Source organism: Ornithodoros turicata, chromosome 1, assembly GCF_037126465.1.
Source record: "Ornithodoros turicata isolate Travis chromosome 1, ASM3712646v1, whole genome shotgun sequence".
In the NCBI taxonomy this organism is placed as follows: domain Eukaryota; kingdom Metazoa; phylum Arthropoda; class Arachnida; order Ixodida; family Argasidae; genus Ornithodoros; species Ornithodoros turicata.
Genome location: NC_088201.1, coordinates 61,604,277 through 61,623,131, shown reverse-complemented (window position 1 = coordinate 61,623,131; position 18,855 = coordinate 61,604,277). Strand labels below are relative to the sequence as shown.

General features: G+C 46.4%; 1 protein-coding gene across 1 annotated transcript; it reads right to left on the bottom strand.

The window, feature by feature from the left end:
* Window positions 1-2,673: 2,673 nt before the first annotated feature.
* Window positions 2,674-13,957, bottom strand: LOC135399336 (uncharacterized). Its single transcript, XM_064631214.1, has 4 exons — window positions 13,813-13,957; window positions 5,551-5,596; window positions 5,259-5,299; window positions 2,674-4,051 (listed from the first exon to the last, which is right to left on the bottom strand). Exons 2-4 carry the CDS (start codon window positions 5,570-5,572, stop codon window positions 3,497-3,499), a joined length of 618 nt encoding a protein of 205 aa, XP_064487284.1. The 5' UTR covers window positions 5,573-5,596; window positions 13,813-13,957; the 3' UTR covers window positions 2,674-3,496.
* Window positions 13,958-18,855: the final 4,898 nt, after the last annotated feature.

The following is an 18,855-nucleotide window of genomic DNA, read 5'->3' as shown; positions in this document are numbered from 1 at the left end:
AAGTCAACCTAACGTTTTTGTTACAGAATTAGAGAGCCCGCAGCGAACTTAGTCAGATCCAGTAAGAAATCCGCTCGATATTGCAAATTGAACTGCCAAAAAAAAAGTCCCGAAATTGAGGCTTCAAAGTTTCGGGTATTCAACGGCGCACCAAATCAGACGCAAAGATTCGTGGAGAGGAGGCCATGCTCCTGCCCCCATGAAAGATAGAAGGTCGAAAAAAAAACAGGGAGGGAAAAAAGAGGCGGAATCATTTTTGTTTGCCGCTTATTAACGTATGGTGAAATGTCACCTGCCTTGTTATCTGCGCGTCTTGTGCTGCATGCCGGTCCGGCGATAAACTGTTCTAGCTTCATCGGGGCAGGAGCATGTCCTGCCCTCCGCGCATTTTTCCGACTAGTACGCATTTTAATGCCGACAGCGCCCTGCTTTAGAAGTTATGTTTTTCACAAAACTCATTTGAATTTTTATTTGAATAATGAGCGCCTCCCACTCATTCATACGGTGCGCAGCTTGTAGGTGGTATCGGATGGTATCTTGTGAAAAAAGAATGTTCTTCGATTGGTGCACCCTTTCGCAAATTATTTAGCCTGGGGATTTAACTGAAACACCCTGTATATATGTGGCTGAAAATCCGCGGAAATGAGTCCTTGGCTCCGCCTCTTTTTTGTCGGCTCTGGTTTGAGCGCCAAAGTGCGACGAAAGGAGGTTACATTGACACGCCATACGAAGCGGAGAAGGTTCAAATCCCAACGCACAGAACAAATACGCGCGGTGAGTGCGGGAATCAGAGCTATCTTATCAAAACTGAGGACACCCGACGTTTTGACGGGCAGGGAAGGAAATCAATTACTTCTGTGGGTTGGGATCCTAACCCTCTCCCCCTCGTATGGCCTGTCAATGTAACCTCCTTTCGTCGAACTTTGGCGCTCAAACTAGAGCCGACAAAAAGAGGCGGAGCCAAGGACTCATTTCCACGGATTTTCCGCCATTTTTTCCCCAGCATTGTCGTGTCTCCTGAGCGGCAGGACACCAGCATTGAAGCTGCGCCCATTTTGTGTCTGGTTGTCTACTACATTATGGACCTCTCGTAGCCGTCATCATATGGACAGTTGCTTGGATTTCTCGAACAATGCTCCTGCAAGCCACACCATTTGAAGTAAAGTGGCGCTCAAACTAGAGCCGACAAAGAAGAGGCCGAGCCATGGACTCATTTCCCCGGATTTTCAGCAATTGTCGTTGTGTTACGTGTTTTATCAGGTTCTAGACTGAGTAAAATGATCACGAGGAACCCATTGACTTGGGAAATTTCGGAATTCAATTCAATAAATTAAATTTCCATCAATCTAAATGAAGTTAAAATGGTACCAATATGTGGCAAATATTCGTGGCAGAAAAAAAAAATCCCTTGACCGCATGTCTCTCCGTTGCCTACATTATTTGCTATGAATTTTTATCATCGTTGGCGGACCACCCTGTGTTCCCAACCAAATAGGGAAGTATCGCAAAAAAAAAAAAAAAAGAAACAGCGGCATGGTCGAGTGGGCTAAGGCGTCCGCTCGTTTGTGGTAGCCAAGGTCGTGCTGGGAGGTGGTGGGTTCGAATCCTACCGCCGGCTGTGCTGTCTGAGGTTCTCCCTGGGTTTTCCGAAGACTTTCCAGACAAATGTCAGCACATTTCCCCCTGAAGTGGGCCCATGAGGCATACTAATGCCCCTATCCCCCCACTCCTTCCTGCTGTCCTGTCCACGTCTGTACGTCGCTCATAGCCGCAGCCGCTTCGCGGCACTAACACGCAATAAAAAAAAGTATCGCAAAAAAAAAAAAAACGAAAGAGAGAGAGAGAGTGAGAGAGAAGAGAACAAGCAGGATTTCTTAATCTGGTGTCAACAGATGATATCCTTCTTGCAGCGCAAAGGTCGTTATCTACCCTCATATGTCGTGATATATTAATACCATCGATCTTCCCCGGATATGCGACCGATTGCTGCTGCATTAGTTTTACATGTGCATACAGAATGTGTCGTGACACAGCTGTTCACGCTGTGATTCTTCCTGGGAAACTGCAGATCACGGCAGCGCAGCCGCAGCGAATGAAGAGCTAATGAATAGCGGCAAGCTTCTACACTGCGTGTTCTTCCACCTGCACGGGGCTCAGCTGATTGAAATCATGCATGCGCTTTGCACTTTGTCGGTGTAGTGTAGACCATTCTGTTTAGACTATGCGGTTGCTGTATGGGCTGCGGTTGCGGTGGCTTATGCCGCGGAGCGTGAACGCCATGGGAAGTGCCTCATTTCGTGACATTAGTCACGCAAAAGCCATGTGAATGCGTCTATAAGCGGTAGTCGTAACTCTTTTTGCCTACCCTCCGATCAGCGAAAGCAATGAACAAAGCTCTGCTCGAGATGTCTGCTCGACAAGGCAGTATACACTGAGCTGGCTCCTCACAGGGCTCGTCCTGGAATTGTCGTCAAAATACAACATAACGATTTTCGAGTATTCAGCTAATGGCGGATTTCTGACCCCCTGCTTAGTCGCTTTCGTCAGTCGGGTGAGTTCGCAGACGCCTGGAATTGCTATCATTATTATATTGCCCTCATCAGACTGTAAGTACAGTCCGTGCCTTTGGCCACCTTGTTGAAACGCAGGCTCTAGCACACAAGCAACCACACGTAAAACAGTAAATAGCGTTTTTATTTCGACGTGAAACTTCGTAATATGAAGAACATGTCACAGCGTAAAACATCTATTATCCTGAACGGACATTGATACAGAAGTTGTAGGAACAGACGCGTCCCTACAAAGGCTCAGGTGAACAGCAGTATTGTAGCTAGTCTAATGGCAGTGTGCATTGAAGGGTTGTTGGAAGGAAGAACATAGTGCCTCATCGTTCGTCACTGCGGTACGTATGTATGTTCCCAAACTGGCTTCGTAACTCTACGTCCCCATGAATCCAGCACGGTACGGTGCAGCAATGGTGGCGCATTTCTATAGAACCGTGTACTGGATGACGGCCGATATACCAAAATAGCTTGTTGTGTGCACTATCGATGAAGTGGGGCAAGCTGCAAGCAACTTTCATCGGTTTCGCTATGAGAACCATGAACACGCATTCGAAGCGTTAGGTTATAGTCATTGCTGCTTTACGTGTATAGCTTGTATTGCTCCTAAAAATACGTGCATTGCATGATGTACGACAGCTTGCTGTAAAATGTTGCGATAGTACATCGATCATGTAAGAGCGGACAATGAACGCATTTGTGTTTGACACTGCGGCAGATCTGCAGTTGACAACCTTCGATATTTATTCAAAGAGGGTATCATTTACTTCATCCGTATCGTAGTGGTGAACAAGATAATGAATGTTGAAATGAACATAAAAACTGTCTTTTTGACACATTGTACATCATTACGCTTGTCACAGAAATGACTTTTGTGTAGCAAAGAAGAAGTGCTTGAACGATCGAACTTCCCTCCGTCCTTCGACGAACAATCCTCAGCCAAGCCTTGCACCAAACTGCGGCCTTCTGGGTGGCGGCGGACGAGCTTGCGTTGGTGGAGGTCCTCTTGGGGGTCCTCGAGGAGGTGTACGTTGAGGTATCGGACGCGATGGTGGAGGCGGTACTGGCTGCGGTTCCGGGGCAGGTGGCGCCACAGGAGGGGGAGGTCGCGCCTGGTCACCGCGATGGCCCCCGGTAATGATATCCGCAGCTCTCTGGACATCGTCGTCGTTCAGGAAGAGCGCGTTTTCGTCTCCCAAGTTACCGTTGAGGTAGAAAAAGTCTGCTGCGTTTTGACATGGCACGGCGTCGTCTTCGTGGGCGCAAGTGAAGCTAAGTTGATTGAAGACGGTGAGGTTACCGCAGAAGAAGCTGTGCTGAAGCATTTCCGTGTAGCCGTCTGCATGCGTGACTTTCGTACAGACATGGAAGATCTTACAGTCATTGTCAATGTCGGCGTAGTAGCCGTCGCCTTGACAGCGGAAGCTGGTCACAATGTTGCCAACTATCAATTCGGCTCCGTCTGGAAGGTGGTAAGCTTGCCGTTTGGTCTGTAGGTGAGACAAACGGATGATATTGGTTTCGTTCAACAACAACAACAGCAATTAAGTGATGAATGATAATTCATGGGGTGTTTCCCCACTTAGGTAGCAGGACGCTACTCCAGAGCATGTGGGTTGATATGATTTGATGAGACGAGTGAAGATGACACGTCCGCGAATGCGTCAGGGCAACGGACACCGGCTTAGAGCTCGTCCAGTGGACTGGTGGCTGTGAGAACCATAAACGATCGAAGAGCCAATGGTTGCGTTAAGTAGGCGCCCCGGAGCGCGTATGTTTCAGACTCGACTCACTTAAAGCGACACAAGCACCACTCGCGCACCCGGGAGTGCGAGACTCCGAGCCGCTCCCCGGGCATCCGTTTTGAAATGGGGGCTTTGAAGCAGACGACAAGTGCCCGGGTGCTTGATTTTCCGTGACGTACTTCCTGTTGAGCATCGGCAGGACGACCTTCGAAATGTGGGCTCGGAAGCAAAACACGGACTTTCTATGTTACCCAATGCTCCGATTCCCGTAAACTGGAATATTTTTCTAACTGTTATCATGCTTTTGTATTAGTGGACAACTTCCACGCGGATATCGGCGGTTATTCGCGGGAAATGCGGTGCTTTAATGCAGACATCTTCGCGCCATGCAGCCGTCTTCACAGTAAACAGCTCATATGACGTCTGTTATAAATTCCCATCTTTTCCATTTCATTTGCTGTTACAATGAGAAGACATCGCAACCGTAGTCGTCTCTTCAACCGTTACTATATAGGTTCAAACTAAGCCAACGTGTCCTCCGTCTGTGCACTGCACGAGCAGACAACAGGAAGCGGCATCAGGGAGCAAGCAGTGTAGCGCTTCGAAGTTGCTTTTCGCTGTTTAGTGGCCGCTCCGGGTGTCTCATACTCTCGATTTGAGTGCACCAAAAGAGGGGCTCCTACTTAACGCAACCAATGAATTCCACGACTGTATCTTAGCTGTAGGATGCATAGACATCACGGCACAAACACTTAATAGAAATTATCAGGGAAGTAAAAAGACTGGCTACATTTATCGCACAAGCATGGCATGTACAACGCTGTGTTGCGCAATGTTGTTCGTGAAACTTCGCCGTTCCGATCGCTCGTGAACTGCTCAGGTGTACAGGAGATGGTTCCATTGTTGGAACATAGTCGCAAACGGTAAATGACTGGTATAATTCATCACTTACCCTGGGCAACGCCACTGCGACCGCTGCTGCTGTCGCTAACGCTAAGAGAAAAATCATGGTATTAGTGTTGCAAAAGAGCATATCTGTGCATATTAAACCTCATGAGTACTCTTAGTGTTTTAGAGGCTGTGTACACAGCAGTTCCTTACAGCTGTTGGAAATGCTGTTTGAAAAAAAGCTGTTTGAAATGCTACTGTGCACATTCTGTACTACTGGTACTGTGTCAGCCTTGTCTGTTTGAGCTGATTTTAAACTGCCTTACCTCTTACGCCTAGAGATGTGAATTGCTTACCGGCAAATAAAAGTATCCTCATTCTTGGAACTTGCGGTCTTGATACCTGCAACAAATAGAAGAACGAATGACATATGCCACTAATAAGAGGGAGAACAACAATTTCCCCTTTCGGATCACAAGCGTCCCAGACATTGTGAAAAGAAAGACATATAGCAGCACGACTATTCATGTGCTGGAAATCGTGCTAAAAATAAAACTCTCGGTGGAGGTCAATTTCCTGCTGGTCAAGGTCCTGGTGGAGGAGTGCTGATGGAGTGTTGCGAACAATGAATGTAGTGAATGTATGGAAAAATGTCCGCAAAAGCAGGCTGAATGTAGGCAACGTTGCCGCTCATCGGCTCTCCCCTTCCACGTGTCCCAGCGATACTCTTAGTATACTCCGCATGCGTCACAGGAGCTTCACTCAGTAGTGGCAAGCATTTGAAAAGCCCAAAGTCTTTCCAATGTTCATCTGCCTGGACTCTTGGCTTTGATACTCGTTAATTGTTTCAAGATCCTCGGCGCATGCGGTGACAAAAGGAACTTCGAATATTTTATACTCCGGCCGCCCCCAATACGCACACACACATGGGGTGCCTCTGTGGGTGACTTCTTGCTCTTAGCATTCGTTAAAAGTTCCGACATTTGGACGCCGACCATGTTTTCTTTTTAATTCGGGACATTCCAAAAATCCGAAGCTCGATTTCGTGCATCTGGTAAATATCTTTGAAGTTCCAATAATCGGTGTTTAAAACGTTCCTATGCATAACATGTACTACAGATTCCTATGCTGAAATTTACTGTCTTTTCATGAAAGAGACGTATCGATCACTGGATACTTCTTGTATCGCCGTTGGGGCTCATTGCCAAGTCATCAGATCAGTGTCGCTTGTAACGGCAGACATGGAAATTACCTTCCGCACAAGATGAACATGCCAGCTGTACCTACGTGTTGATGGTGCAAATGGAGCAGTGGTAATTTTCACAGCCAATTAAGTAAAGTTGCGCTTGTTATGTTGGTACACATCTCGTTACTAGATCGATCCAGCAGCAAACCTCTGCGCTTGGATCAGCATGTGAAACTATCTGCAACTATGGGCTATCATTAAACTGTTACATGCAATACATAGCGCACAAGGCCAAATATGTTCGTTGACATTGGCTGTACCTTGAACACTACGAAACATTAGCTGTTCTTGATTCACGTGCTTAGTTTGTTAGTTTTTGGTCGGTTAGGGCTCGGTTAATCGCCTCATATTCTTTTACTTCCGTTCTGCACACTCAGCGTCGTGATGCAAGGTGTGCCTGTTCGTGAAGGAAATGAAACACGACAGGGTAGCAAAAAAGCATAGAGGGTATCATCGGGGATTAACCGGGCTCACAGAGCTGACCTCAGTCATGCCACTGTCGGTCTTCCATTCATTTCCTCTTGCGTGCGATGCTCCTTTCGAGGAAACGAGTTACCTAACTCTGACCGAATTCTTGGCGTACTTGCTTTCTGCGCCAACTCTCGATTTCGTCTCACGAGACGATTCTACATCTGCGCATACGGTATAAGTTCCCAACAACCAGCAGTGTTTGTATGCATACACTCTAAATAAATAAAATAAGAAGCAACACAGACAACGAGAACTGTTCGTATTATATGTTCCGCTGTCACCGGTGTCTGTTATGCTGGTATACGTTTATTATGAACACTCGCAACTCATACCTTACGTTAGATGTTTCTTTAAAAAGCGGATTATAAGAGATGCAACGAGTTCCTAAATATTCGGTGGACGTTTTCCGTTTTGGACGAAGGTGTCTCTCGATTGCTAAATGCGTACCATTAGAAAATAGTACGGAAGTTATGAAAACGTGTAAAAGCACAAAGGACGAATACTGAGTTATATTATGCAGGGTTATGAGTTAATAATGTGCTCAAAGCCGTGCAGTAAGCAGAGAGACAAAGAAAGAGGAACAAATAGCAATCGCCCATATTTGTAGTTCTTCCAATACATTGGTTATTCTTTGTCTCTGTGTGTGCTGTGCGCGTTGGTTCGCTTCAGTTTGCAAAAGAAGAAAAACTATGGAGAGGTTGGCTCAAGCCTACATTGGGCTGGCTACTCTAGCACGCTTAGGGTGGCGCACTTTAAAAACAGAACGTCACCGCATAGCACGCTCCTAGCCAACCACATTCTAAAAACAGAACTTCGCCACATCGCACGGGGAAGACCAACCGTTGCACAGAATGATATCGCTATCACTCCCGATTTGTGGAAAGCACGGGGCGTACGCCTTTTTGGGACAATAAACATAACTGTACAAGCGTCCCAAAAGGCGTACGCCTCCCGTTTTTAACCAGTAGACCTCTCCCTCTTTGTAAACAAATGACGTCATAGTGTTCAACAGCGCCACCAATTTGGTAGAGTTGAACTACGCTCGAAGCTAGAGGCGAACAAGGTCGCGCCCGAAAGCCACGGTCTTGAGGGGATTACGATGGTCCTTGAAAGGGACACGCCTTCGGTCCTACTTTTCTGTCAATAGGAGGCAGCGAACAAGTGCCCATTCGTAGAACCCAGCCCTCCCCTTTCGACTTGTTTCGGTTTCAGTCTGTCAACCAACGTCATGATGACGTTTCTGGGGTAGGGGTCTATTAGGGGGCAGAACGTTGTCATTCGGTATGGTGGTTGGCTAAGAGCGTGCGATGTGGTGAAGTTCTGTTTTTATAGTGCACCATCCCGAATGACATCGTTATCTCCCATGATTTTCTGGAAAAGGGGGGCGTACGCCTTTTTTCCGACAATTATGCAGTCCAAAAGTGGCACAAAAAAGGCGTACGCCTCCCTTTTCCAGCAAATCATGGGAGATAACGATGTCAAGCAACAACTTTATTTTTAAGGTCATTCGGGAGGCACTCCAAAAACAACTTCACCACATCACATGCTCTTAGCCAACCACCATACCGAATGACAACGTTCTGCCCCCTAATAGACCTCTACCCCAGAAACGTCATCATGACGTTGGTAGACAGACTGAAACCGAAACAAATCGGAAGGGGAGGGCTGGGTTCCACGAATGGACACTTGTTCGCTTCCTCCTAATGAAAGAAAAGTAGGACCGAAGGTCGCTTCCCTTTCAGGGACCATCGTAATCCCCTTAAGACCGTGGCTTTCGGGCGCGACCCTGTTCGCCTCTAGCTTCGAGCGTAGTTCAGCTCTACCAAATTGGTGGCGCTGTGGAACACTATGACGTCATTTGTTTACAAACAGGGAGAGGTCTATTGGTTAAAAACGGGAGGCGAACGCCTTTTGGGACGCTTCTACAGTTATGTTTATTGTCCCAAAAAGGCGTACGCCCCGTGCTTGCCACAAATCGGGAGTGATAACGATATCATTCTGTGCAATGGTTGGCCTTCACCGTGCTATGTGGCGAAGTTCTGTTTTTAGAATGTGGTTGGCTAGGAGCGTGCTATGCGGTGAAATTCATTTTAAAGAGTGCGGTTTCACGCCACGCACTATTAAAGCAGAACTTCACCGCATAGTACGCTTCTAGCCAACCATAACCTCGAATGAAATCGTCCTCTACCCTGATTTGTTCAAGACGGGAGGCGTACGCCTTTTTTGTGACACTTATGCAGTATATAATTGTCACAAAAAAGCGTACGCCTGCCCTTTTCAACAAATCAGGGGTGACAACGATGTCATTCGGGATGATGGTTGGTTAGCAGAATGCTATGCGGTGAAGTTCATTTTTAGGAGTGTACAACAACAAAACTCGACATGCTAACATACATTAACGTCATTCCAAAAGTGTCACAAAATGACTTACGCCTCCCATTTTTAAATAATCAGGGGAGAGAACGATATATGTCATCTGAGATGATTGGCTACACTCTAAAAACAGAATTTCGCCGCATAGCACGCTGTGCGCCAACCATTGCCACGAATTCGAATTGCCATTTCTGATTCGAAGAGAAGGGGGGTGGGGCGTACGCCTTTTTGTGTTTGGATATAAGATAATTGACACCAAAAGGCGTACGCCCCACTCTCTATTCAAATCAGAAGTGATAATCCTATCATTCGTTACAATGGTTGGCGCACAGCGTGCTGTGCGGTGAAGTTCTGTTTTTGGAGTTATCTTCAACTTGTATAAGTTCGACGTCTGTTGACAGAGTTTTTGACACGCTATATATTTGTCACTTGCTTCAGCCCGCCCACAAAAAAAAAAAAGAAGAAAGAAACATAAAAACTGCACATGAAACATCCTCGAATACGCAGGAATGCGATGGGGCGACACATCCACGTGGTTAGGGAGAATTTGCATTTATTATCACTGTAAAGCCCTGCATAAGGCAACATCACTTTTCGTTTTGTACTAAGAAAAAATAAAAAAAGACGTTTCAGCACGTTTACAGCTTGAATGAGCCATTGTATACGACAGTGCATAATAATTCCGACCAGGGAGTGGTTTGCTATAGACGACCCTCTGCACTCTTAAAAATGAACTTCACTGCATAGCACGCTCCTACACTCTTAAAAATGAACTTCACCGCATAGCACGCTCCTAGCCAACCATTATCTCGAATGATATCGTTATCGGCCCTGATTTGTTGAAAACGGGAGGCGTACGCCATTTTTGTGACACTTATGCTGTTCATAATTGTCACAAAAAGGCGTACACCTCCCGTCTTCAACAAATCAGGGCAGTTAACGATATCATTCGAGACAATGGTTGGCTAGGAGCGTGCTATGCTGTGAAGTTCATTTTTAAGAGTGTAGCCAGCCATCATCTCGAATGATATTGTTACCTGCCCTGATTTGTTGAAAACGGGAGGCGTATGCCTTTTTTGTGACACTTATGCTGTTCATAATTGTCACAAAAAAGGCGTACGCCTCCTGTTTTCAACAAATCAGGGCAGATAACCACATCTTTCGAGATGATGGTTGGCTAGGAGCGTGCTATGCGGTGAAGTTCCTTTCTAAGAGTGTGGTTACAAACATGTGACTTCACGAGAAGACCGGTTCGAGGTTATATTTTGCTGTGGTGGGCAAGAAGCGAGAAAAACGTGTCGGCTGATAGGCTGATAAAGCTGATAGTGCCCACCAGCATGCTTTGCACGGCGGCGTTACGTAATCAATGACGTAGGGGTGCGGGTCGTCCATACAATCCTGTGGCACCACAACAGGGTGCTACGCAATATCTGGGAAAATGTAGTCACTCTAGTCGAGGCACGACAGCTTTTGTGAGGTCAATTTCATTAGGGCATTTTTGAGATCTTCTGCCTTGGCTAATGACCAAAGTAAAACGATCTCATAGATGCGCCACAAAGTGCATCATCGCAGGAACGTGATAAGAACGACTAATCACGGGCGTATGCGCAGTTAGGATACCTGCGTTGGAAAACAACCTCTTCCTATAGTTGTTTTGAAAGCCTTCTGGATGTTTTCGCCACAACTTCCTCAGGTTTCGATGGCCAATTTCATCTCGCCGTGGAGGGTTACCAAAGGCTATAAACTGCAATTGGCTTTTCTACGCCTTGCTTCGAAGTCGTGAAATGGAGAAATCCTCCGTCAAACCCAATATCAGAACGTTTCATCCAGTACTTTCCCTCTCTTTTTGTTAACCTCGGTGGTATATGCGCAATAAAATCCATGAGCCTGCTTTATTGTTTGTTTGTTTTTTTCTTTTCTGCTGTACAAACCTAACATATTGTGTTGGTGCTCAACGCCGTTACAACGCAGACAGCATAGGCGTCCTCCAATGTATCGACGTTGAACGTCAAAAGAAGGTAAGTGCTCCGTTCGTTGAAAATCTTTGCATCTATATTGTAAGTCAAGCACATACGGGGCCTCGCGGTGGCTCAGTCGGTAGTGTGTTCGCCTTTTGATCCCGAGATCGCGGGTTCGAACCCGGCCGAGGACTCCAGCAACTTGGTGGCAGGGTACAAGTTGCTTAGACACGCCGTCTTCCGCGAGGGACGTTAAATACGGGGTGCCGTGTGATGAGCTTTCATCGCACGTTAAAGAACCCTCAGGTTGGCAAAAGCAATCCACAGACAGACCGCTGTGGCATCGCTCATGATCTCAGTTGTCTCGCGACGTAAACACCCAATTATTATTACTATAAACACATACGGACTCTTTATGCCTTTCTTTACATACGACTTACTTGCTGTGTAGTTCATACTGGTAAGCCGTTTGAACATAAAGCGCATAATACATTGCTCCCCACGACCGTTCCTTGTCTAGACTTTGAGGAACCTATTGCGGGAGTGAGCCGTGCATTAAGTGACTCGATTGCGGGTTTGAACTTGATCGTTTCATCTTTCTTATTCTTCATTGTTGACTTCATTTCATCTGACACGTGACCTAACCCTCTCTTTGTCAGTTGCTCTCACATTCCCGTTGGCGTAACTGGCAGTTTTCTCGATGGAAAACAACAAATAAAGACAAGGACGATGATGATGTCATTGCTATTTCTAAGACTTAGATTGTGCAGATCACGGTAGTCTCAGGCGTTTGTCCTTGGTGATTTTATATCGCAATGTTCGCACTGTTCGTGTTTTATGCGTTATATTCAACTGTACACTCTGAGAAGGGAGCTTCACCGCATGACACTCTTAATGCTGGCTATATAGCTATATTTCAAATGATATCGGTCGTTCTACTGATTCGCTAATAATGGGAGGCGTACGCCTTCTTATGAGATTTGTTTTTATGCTAATGGTCCCTAAAGGGCCGTACACTCTTAAAAATGAACTTCACCGCATAGCACGCTCCTAGCCAACCATTATCTCGAATGATATCGTTATCTGCCCTGATTTGTTGAAAACGGGAGGCGTACGCCTTTTCTGTGACACTTATGCTGTTCATAATTGTCACAGAAAAGGCGTACGCCTCCCGTTTTCAACGAATCAGGGCAGATAACGATATCATTCGAGATAATGGTTGGCTAGGAGCGTGCTATGGGGTGAAGCTCATTTTTAAGAGTGTACGCCACACTCTCTTCTCAAGTTCAGGCTTGACAACAGTATCGTTATGAGCAGTGGCTTACCCCGAGGGTGTCATGCCGTGAAGACGTGTTTTCTTTCTTCTACGTTTTTTTTTTTTTTTCTGTAAGCCAACATACACCCAGTCCCCAGAGACCATAATGCATTAAGGAAAGGGATAAATACATGAGCGAAAATATATCAGGCACTAAAAACATCAGGTTACGACTAAATTATCCCTGCATTACGTACAGCTATGTACTGTTACTTCATTGTTTAATACAGCACACATAGTAGATATCATGGCCAAACAACAGGGTACATATTACGTACAAAAACACAGTCAAATGCACGAAACTGTAGGACACGTTTTAGTATGAGGAAATTGCACAAGTTAATGTGATTAATTGGTGAGTGCGATACCATCAGGTGCATTCTGATGTTTCTCACTCGTTCATTTGGCTCAGTCCATAACATCTCACGTGGAAAATGAAGTAGAAGGGAGTGATGTAACAATGGAAGGTGCAGCAATGTTTCCTACTTGGATGATGATGATGAATGTTTAAGAAAAAGAAAGAGAGAGAGTGTGATGTCTATAAATTCCAACTCAATTGCTACTCTAATATAAAATCACATATTCACAAGCACACACACACACAAGTACCAATTTACAAATGTCATACCTACCCGGGAATAATATGGTTCATAAAGGGAGGATACGAAAGATAGGAGAAGATGGAAATTCTGGGCAGTGGTTTACCCAGAATTTTGTCCTGGGGGGGGGGGGGGGGTATCCGCAAGGGGGTGTCTTTACATACTTTTGACGAAATATTGCGCAATCTCACAAAATTTTAGGGGGGTCCCCTGCAGATTTTGTGGGGGTGTTAGGGGGTGCAGGGGGGGTCTGGATAAATCACTGATTCTGGGAATGCCCATACGAATGCCATTGCTGTCCATCAATGATAGTTATGTCTAACACAAGTGAACTCTGAACAAATGTCTAAACAAATTTTATGTTCGGCGCACTTTTGGTAAACAAACCAATTTCGGGGTGAATATACATGTCGTCGTAGCTCTTAGGCTGAATTGTACACTTCACTGCTTACATCACATAAAGAAAACGAAAAAAAAGTGAAAACAAAAACTGGCCACTTCGTCACACACGGAGTTCATATGTCGTATAAATGTACTGTAAACGAGCAACGTAATGTTGCATCTCAGCCTGGCAATTAGGCGACGTAATAAAAATTAAATGCGTCGCAACACCCGATTGAAGAAAAATAACACCGTGGAGCCAAATAGATACGCACCTGCTTCGACGATAAACCTCTGGCACTGACTGTTATCCTACGAGCACTTTCCCTTTCGCCATACACATGCTTCTTGATTCACGTCCTTTGCCTTAGCAAGGATTTTTATAGCATCCCCTCCCCACCCCTGGAGGTGACGTAATGCTCAAGTGTGGCTACTAAAGGGTCTGTCCCTGGCCGCCTGGAGCGCTGGAAAAAGTGAAAGCAGTGTTTATGCCGTCCGTGAAACTAGTTACGGATTTCAAAATGTACAAAGTAAACAAACACACTTTTCTTCATTGTTGTACAACCGTGACTGTGAAGGAGTGTCTCTTCGATTTCAAGGCCGTTCTCATAAGGGTAAATGCCGCCAGTATTCTTTTAGCCGTGTAAGCAGTCGTCGTGGATGATTGCCAATTTTCGTTTTGCCGCGTGCATCTTGCATCTGGCGGTTTGCGATCATGAACGAACGCTCTTTGTGTGGCTGACTGTTATTAAGTGGGTGAGCGAATAATGGTTAGTAATTGGGGGGCGTAGTTGTCACTGCTATTATTGCCGGGCAGCCAATGAGTGACAGTGCCCCGAGCCATCCAGCGATTCATTTCCAAAACATACAAGAACAGTACAAGGTGCAGATCGAGCACGCGAAGTCTGAACTTTATATGCCCAACAGCTAATGGAACGACAGCAACAACAACAATAAATGATGACGATGAGATGGGGTGTTTCACCGCGATGGTGCGGTACCCTACCCCATTGCACGTAGAACATTATGTGAAGATGATGAAGGAAGGATGAAAATACAAGAAATAACTACGGCGTCTGGAGCAATCCAGTGGACGACAGGAAGTCCATGAACAGGTGAAGAACCCGACGATGGAGCACAGGATCTTCATTGGGGCCAATGAGTGCAGCTAACGTCAGCGGCCTCTTGGTGACACGGGCAAGCTCATCACACAATATCCGCCTTTGCGGGCAGTAGAGTGCACATTCCATAAGAATGTGCTGGGCGGTCGTCACGACACCGCAGGTGGAACAGAGGCTTGTGTCACAGCATCTGATCATGCACTTGAATTGCGGGGTGAAAGCCACATTGAGCCGGAGTCTACGCAGGAGGGGTGTAAAATGGCGTAATATACGGGCAGGGAAAGAAAACGACAAAAATTTGGGTCTACCGAATACATGAGAGATTGAGTCGTGATGTCCCGGCGCCATTGCTGCAGAGCCAAGGGTTGAAACCACGCAGTTAGTAGGGTCCTTCTAGCACCGCTCAACAGCACAATGGGCACGGCTGTCGGGGACTCGTGGGCAGCCGTTGCTACTCTGTCAGCCTCCTCATAGCCTCTTAGACCGCAGTGACCTGGAATCCACTGCAGGGATATATGATGACCTTCATCATGTAGACGCTGAACCTGGTGGAGAATGTCTACTAGGATGGAGGCTAGCGACCCACGAAGCCCCGTGGTTGCCACACATTGCAGAGCAGCCCGTGAGTCGGTGTAGACCACCCAGGCACGCGGAGGAAGTTGGGATATCTGCTGTAGAAAGAGTAGAATGGCATGCAGCTCCGCCGATGTTGGTGACGTACGATGTGAGAGACGATATCCACGTGCGACTGTATCAGATGGGACGACAAAAGCACACGACGAACTCTCCCGTGTGGAATCCATCAGTGAAGACGGCAGTGTGGTCAGGATATTTAAGGTCAGCTAATGAAATTAACCTAGCAAGAGGCGAAATATTACTAGAATGAGTTCGCCTGAAGCACAATAGCGAGTGCTTTTGTACCGTTATTCTCGAAATCATAGATATCTAAAAAAGTTCCAAAAAGAACGTAACCATGATATGATTTGTGAAATGAAAAAATATAGAGAAATTGGCTAAGTTCTATGTTGAACCGGCTACTGCGTGGCGGGATTCGTTACCACATTTGTAGAAGGAGGTGAGGACGAGAGTCCTGACTGAGGGTGGCGATCATAGAGCGGAACACAGCTTGCCGGTGGGCGGCTAACCAGACGCCCAATGCTTTCTTAACGTCAAGGGGTCCGTTGACGTATCTGTCCAACGCCTTTCATTACTTCACCACTTGCTGTGTGTCGCTCGCAAATGAGTAGTATGTGCACTCCAAAAACAGATTGTGGTGGAGGTGCTTCTGAAAGAGCTCGCCGTTGTCGGCCTCACAGAGGTGGGCAACGTCACGACTATAACGCTCTGAGGGAATGTGCGTCCTTGGCAGACTTCTAAGGGAACTGTGCCGACGTATGTCTGAAACTACGTGTCGACCACACTCTAAAAACAGTGGTGGTGGTGGTGGTGCTGGTGAAAGGGCTCGCCGTTGTCGGCCTCGCAGAGGTGGGCAAAGTCACGACTGACGCCCTGGGGGAATGTGCGTCCTGGGCCGACTTCTAAGGGAACTGTGCCGACATGTGTGTGAAAGCATCTGAGGAAGACCCAGGAAAAACACCAGACAGCACAGCCGGCACCGGGATTCGAACCCGGGTGCCTCCCAGTCGCGACGTGACATGGCCACCCTCTATACCACCACATAGCACGCTCTTAGCCAATCACCATCCCGAATGACATCGTTCTGCCCCCTGATTGGTTAAAAACGGGAGGCTTGCACCTTTTTTTGGAAACACTTATGCAGTTCCAAAAACAAAAACAAAAAGGCGTACGCCCCGCGCTTTCCGCAAATCGGCAGTGATAAAGGTATCATTTTGTGGAATGGTTGGCCTTAACCGTGCTATGTGGTGAAGTTCTGTTTTTAGAGTGTGGTCGGTTCTGTTCAGGAATCGGAACGGAAACTGAACCCGAACCGAAAACCGCTATAAACCCGTATTTTTCGGTGAACCGGAACTAAACCGAACCAAAATATTTTTTCTCTCGCGTTGAACCGAACCGGAACTGAACCGAAAAAAATAGCGGTTCCGATCCCTGGTTCTGTTGGTACACTCTTAAAAATGAATTTCACCGCATAGCACGCTCTGCGCCAACCATTGCCACGAATGATATCGTTATCTGCCCTGATTTGTTGAAAACGGGAGGCGTACGCCTTTTCTGTGACAATTATGAACAGCATAAGTGTCACAAAAAAGGCGTACGCCTCCCGTTTTCAACAAATCAGGGCAGATAACGATATCATTCGAGATGGTGGTTGGCTAGGAGCGTGCTATGCGGTGAAGTTCATTTTTAAGAGTGTACTCTTTGGTACTCTGCATGGAGTGCAGTCCGGTGAGGGGAGCATCCCGATATTCGCCTCGAGTGCGAACACTAGCGGCGCTTCCGTCAGCCGTATCACGTGACGCTTTTACGTCACGCATTGCATGGATTCTGGCGTAGGTGGAATTCTCCGAGGTTTCTGCGCGTTGCTGCAATAGTTGTTTCGACTGAGAAGTCTGATGTGATGGTTTTTTACTGTGCTGCAGTGCTTAAATTACGCGACTAAAAGGCTCATGAGACGCGACACGGGAAAAGCAAATTACCGTCACAGTCGCGTATGCAGTAAGTACTTTGCCAGCACCAGTCGCTAGCTAGTGCTCGAGTTCACATTGAGTGGGCGCTATGCAGCGAATGAAGCTTTTTTTTATGATCTCGCAGCAAAGATTCCGCTTTCACCTCTTGTCGTACATTACTGACATTGTCACAATTACTGCTGCAGTGGCAAACACCAATAAAGCAATCTTTTCTGAGAACAAGTGTCTCTTCACCTGAAAGACGAAACATATCAGACGTGTTGCTGACCGCTTGTTTGTATTTCGTTTGGATGTGTACTCATGCAGGTTATTGGCCTGGTTATTTATAAGAAACGGGTGTGTCACAAGTGGGTGCCGCACAGTGTACCAGATGTTTTTATATGAGCGTGTGTGTTTACCCAAGTAACAGTTTTTGTATGCGAATATTAATAAAATTCACATATATGTTTTAGTGCACAGTTAAGAGAAGCTCTTAAATGCTCTTGAACCTAATATTTGTCATATTTTTGGCACTTTGCTATTGCTATGCATGTTGAACCTACATCGTCCATGAGGCATGCTGCAGGTATATGCTAAAGAAAAATAGACACCTTGTTACTAATTTAACAAAGTCGCCTCGTCAAAGTTCCCACTAAAGCTAACGAACTTGCTTTCTTTATGTCATACACAAAAAGCATGCTGACTGGACTTTTGTTACTCTCGTCTGAATTTGAATTTGCGGAAAATAGCAGCTCATACGCCTTATACAGACACGCCCTGTCCCGTCAGTTCTCGCTTGATATCAATGCAATTATGTCTCATGGTACTTCGTCCACGTCATTTTGGTCCTTCATTTCACGTGAGTCAAGCTACTTGGGGGTATTAAGAAAAAAAGAAAGGAAAGGTTAGCCAGGCAAAGAGCCGGCTTGCTATTCAAAAAAAAAAAAAGGAAAAGAGAAAAGGAAAAGAAAAAGAAGGGAATAAAGGAAAAAGAAAGAAAGAAAGGAGTACTAGAAGAACGTCACATGCACTTCACGAGTCCTGAGACTCGGAGAAAACTGAGGAGAACAGCAGTGACAGTCCACTGGTAGGGGTGCAGGACGGGGACAAGGAGAGCGGCTAACGAAAACTCGTTACAGCCAATCTAGAGCAGACGACAACGGAGGGTGTTCTTATGGTGAAGGTGCTGCTGACAATGCAGGAGCTGGTGTGGGATGTCAGCTTCCACGCCACAGACATTACAGTTTGGTGAATCTAGCCGACCGATTTTGAAGAGAAGTGAGGGTGTACGGGCAACAGTGAGTCGTAGGCGATGGAGAAGGGATTCTTCTCTACGACTGCGGTGGCAAGCGACGACAAACGCCATCAATGGGTCGATAGACCGTAGGAATCGGTTGTAAGTCGTAGTAGCCTGGCTGACGTTTCCATTTTTTTCTTTCTTTTCGTTCTATTAAACATATCCCCCCCCCCACACACACACACACGCACTCGTAGTTTCGGCCCGGAACTGCCGAGCACATGTGGCACACCGACGGCGAATATCTAGACGGCATGTGGAGGCTGTAAGCGGCAGAGGTGCCAGGGCCGAAGTGTCATCAGATCCAGCGCTCCT

Excerpts from the sequence above, each read along its gene's own strand:
- LOC135399336 (XM_064631214.1), bottom strand. The coding sequence starts at position 5,572 with ATGAGGATACTTTTATTTGCCG. Across the intron at positions 5,300-5,550 it reads GAGGATACTTTTATTTGCCG|CGTTAGCGACAGCAGCAGCG; the intron begins GTAAGCAATTCA and ends TTTTTCTCTTAG. Across the intron at positions 4,052-5,258 it reads TCGCAGTGGCGTTGCCCAGG|ACCAAACGGCAAGCTTACCA; the intron begins GTAAGTGATGAA and ends TCTCACCTACAG.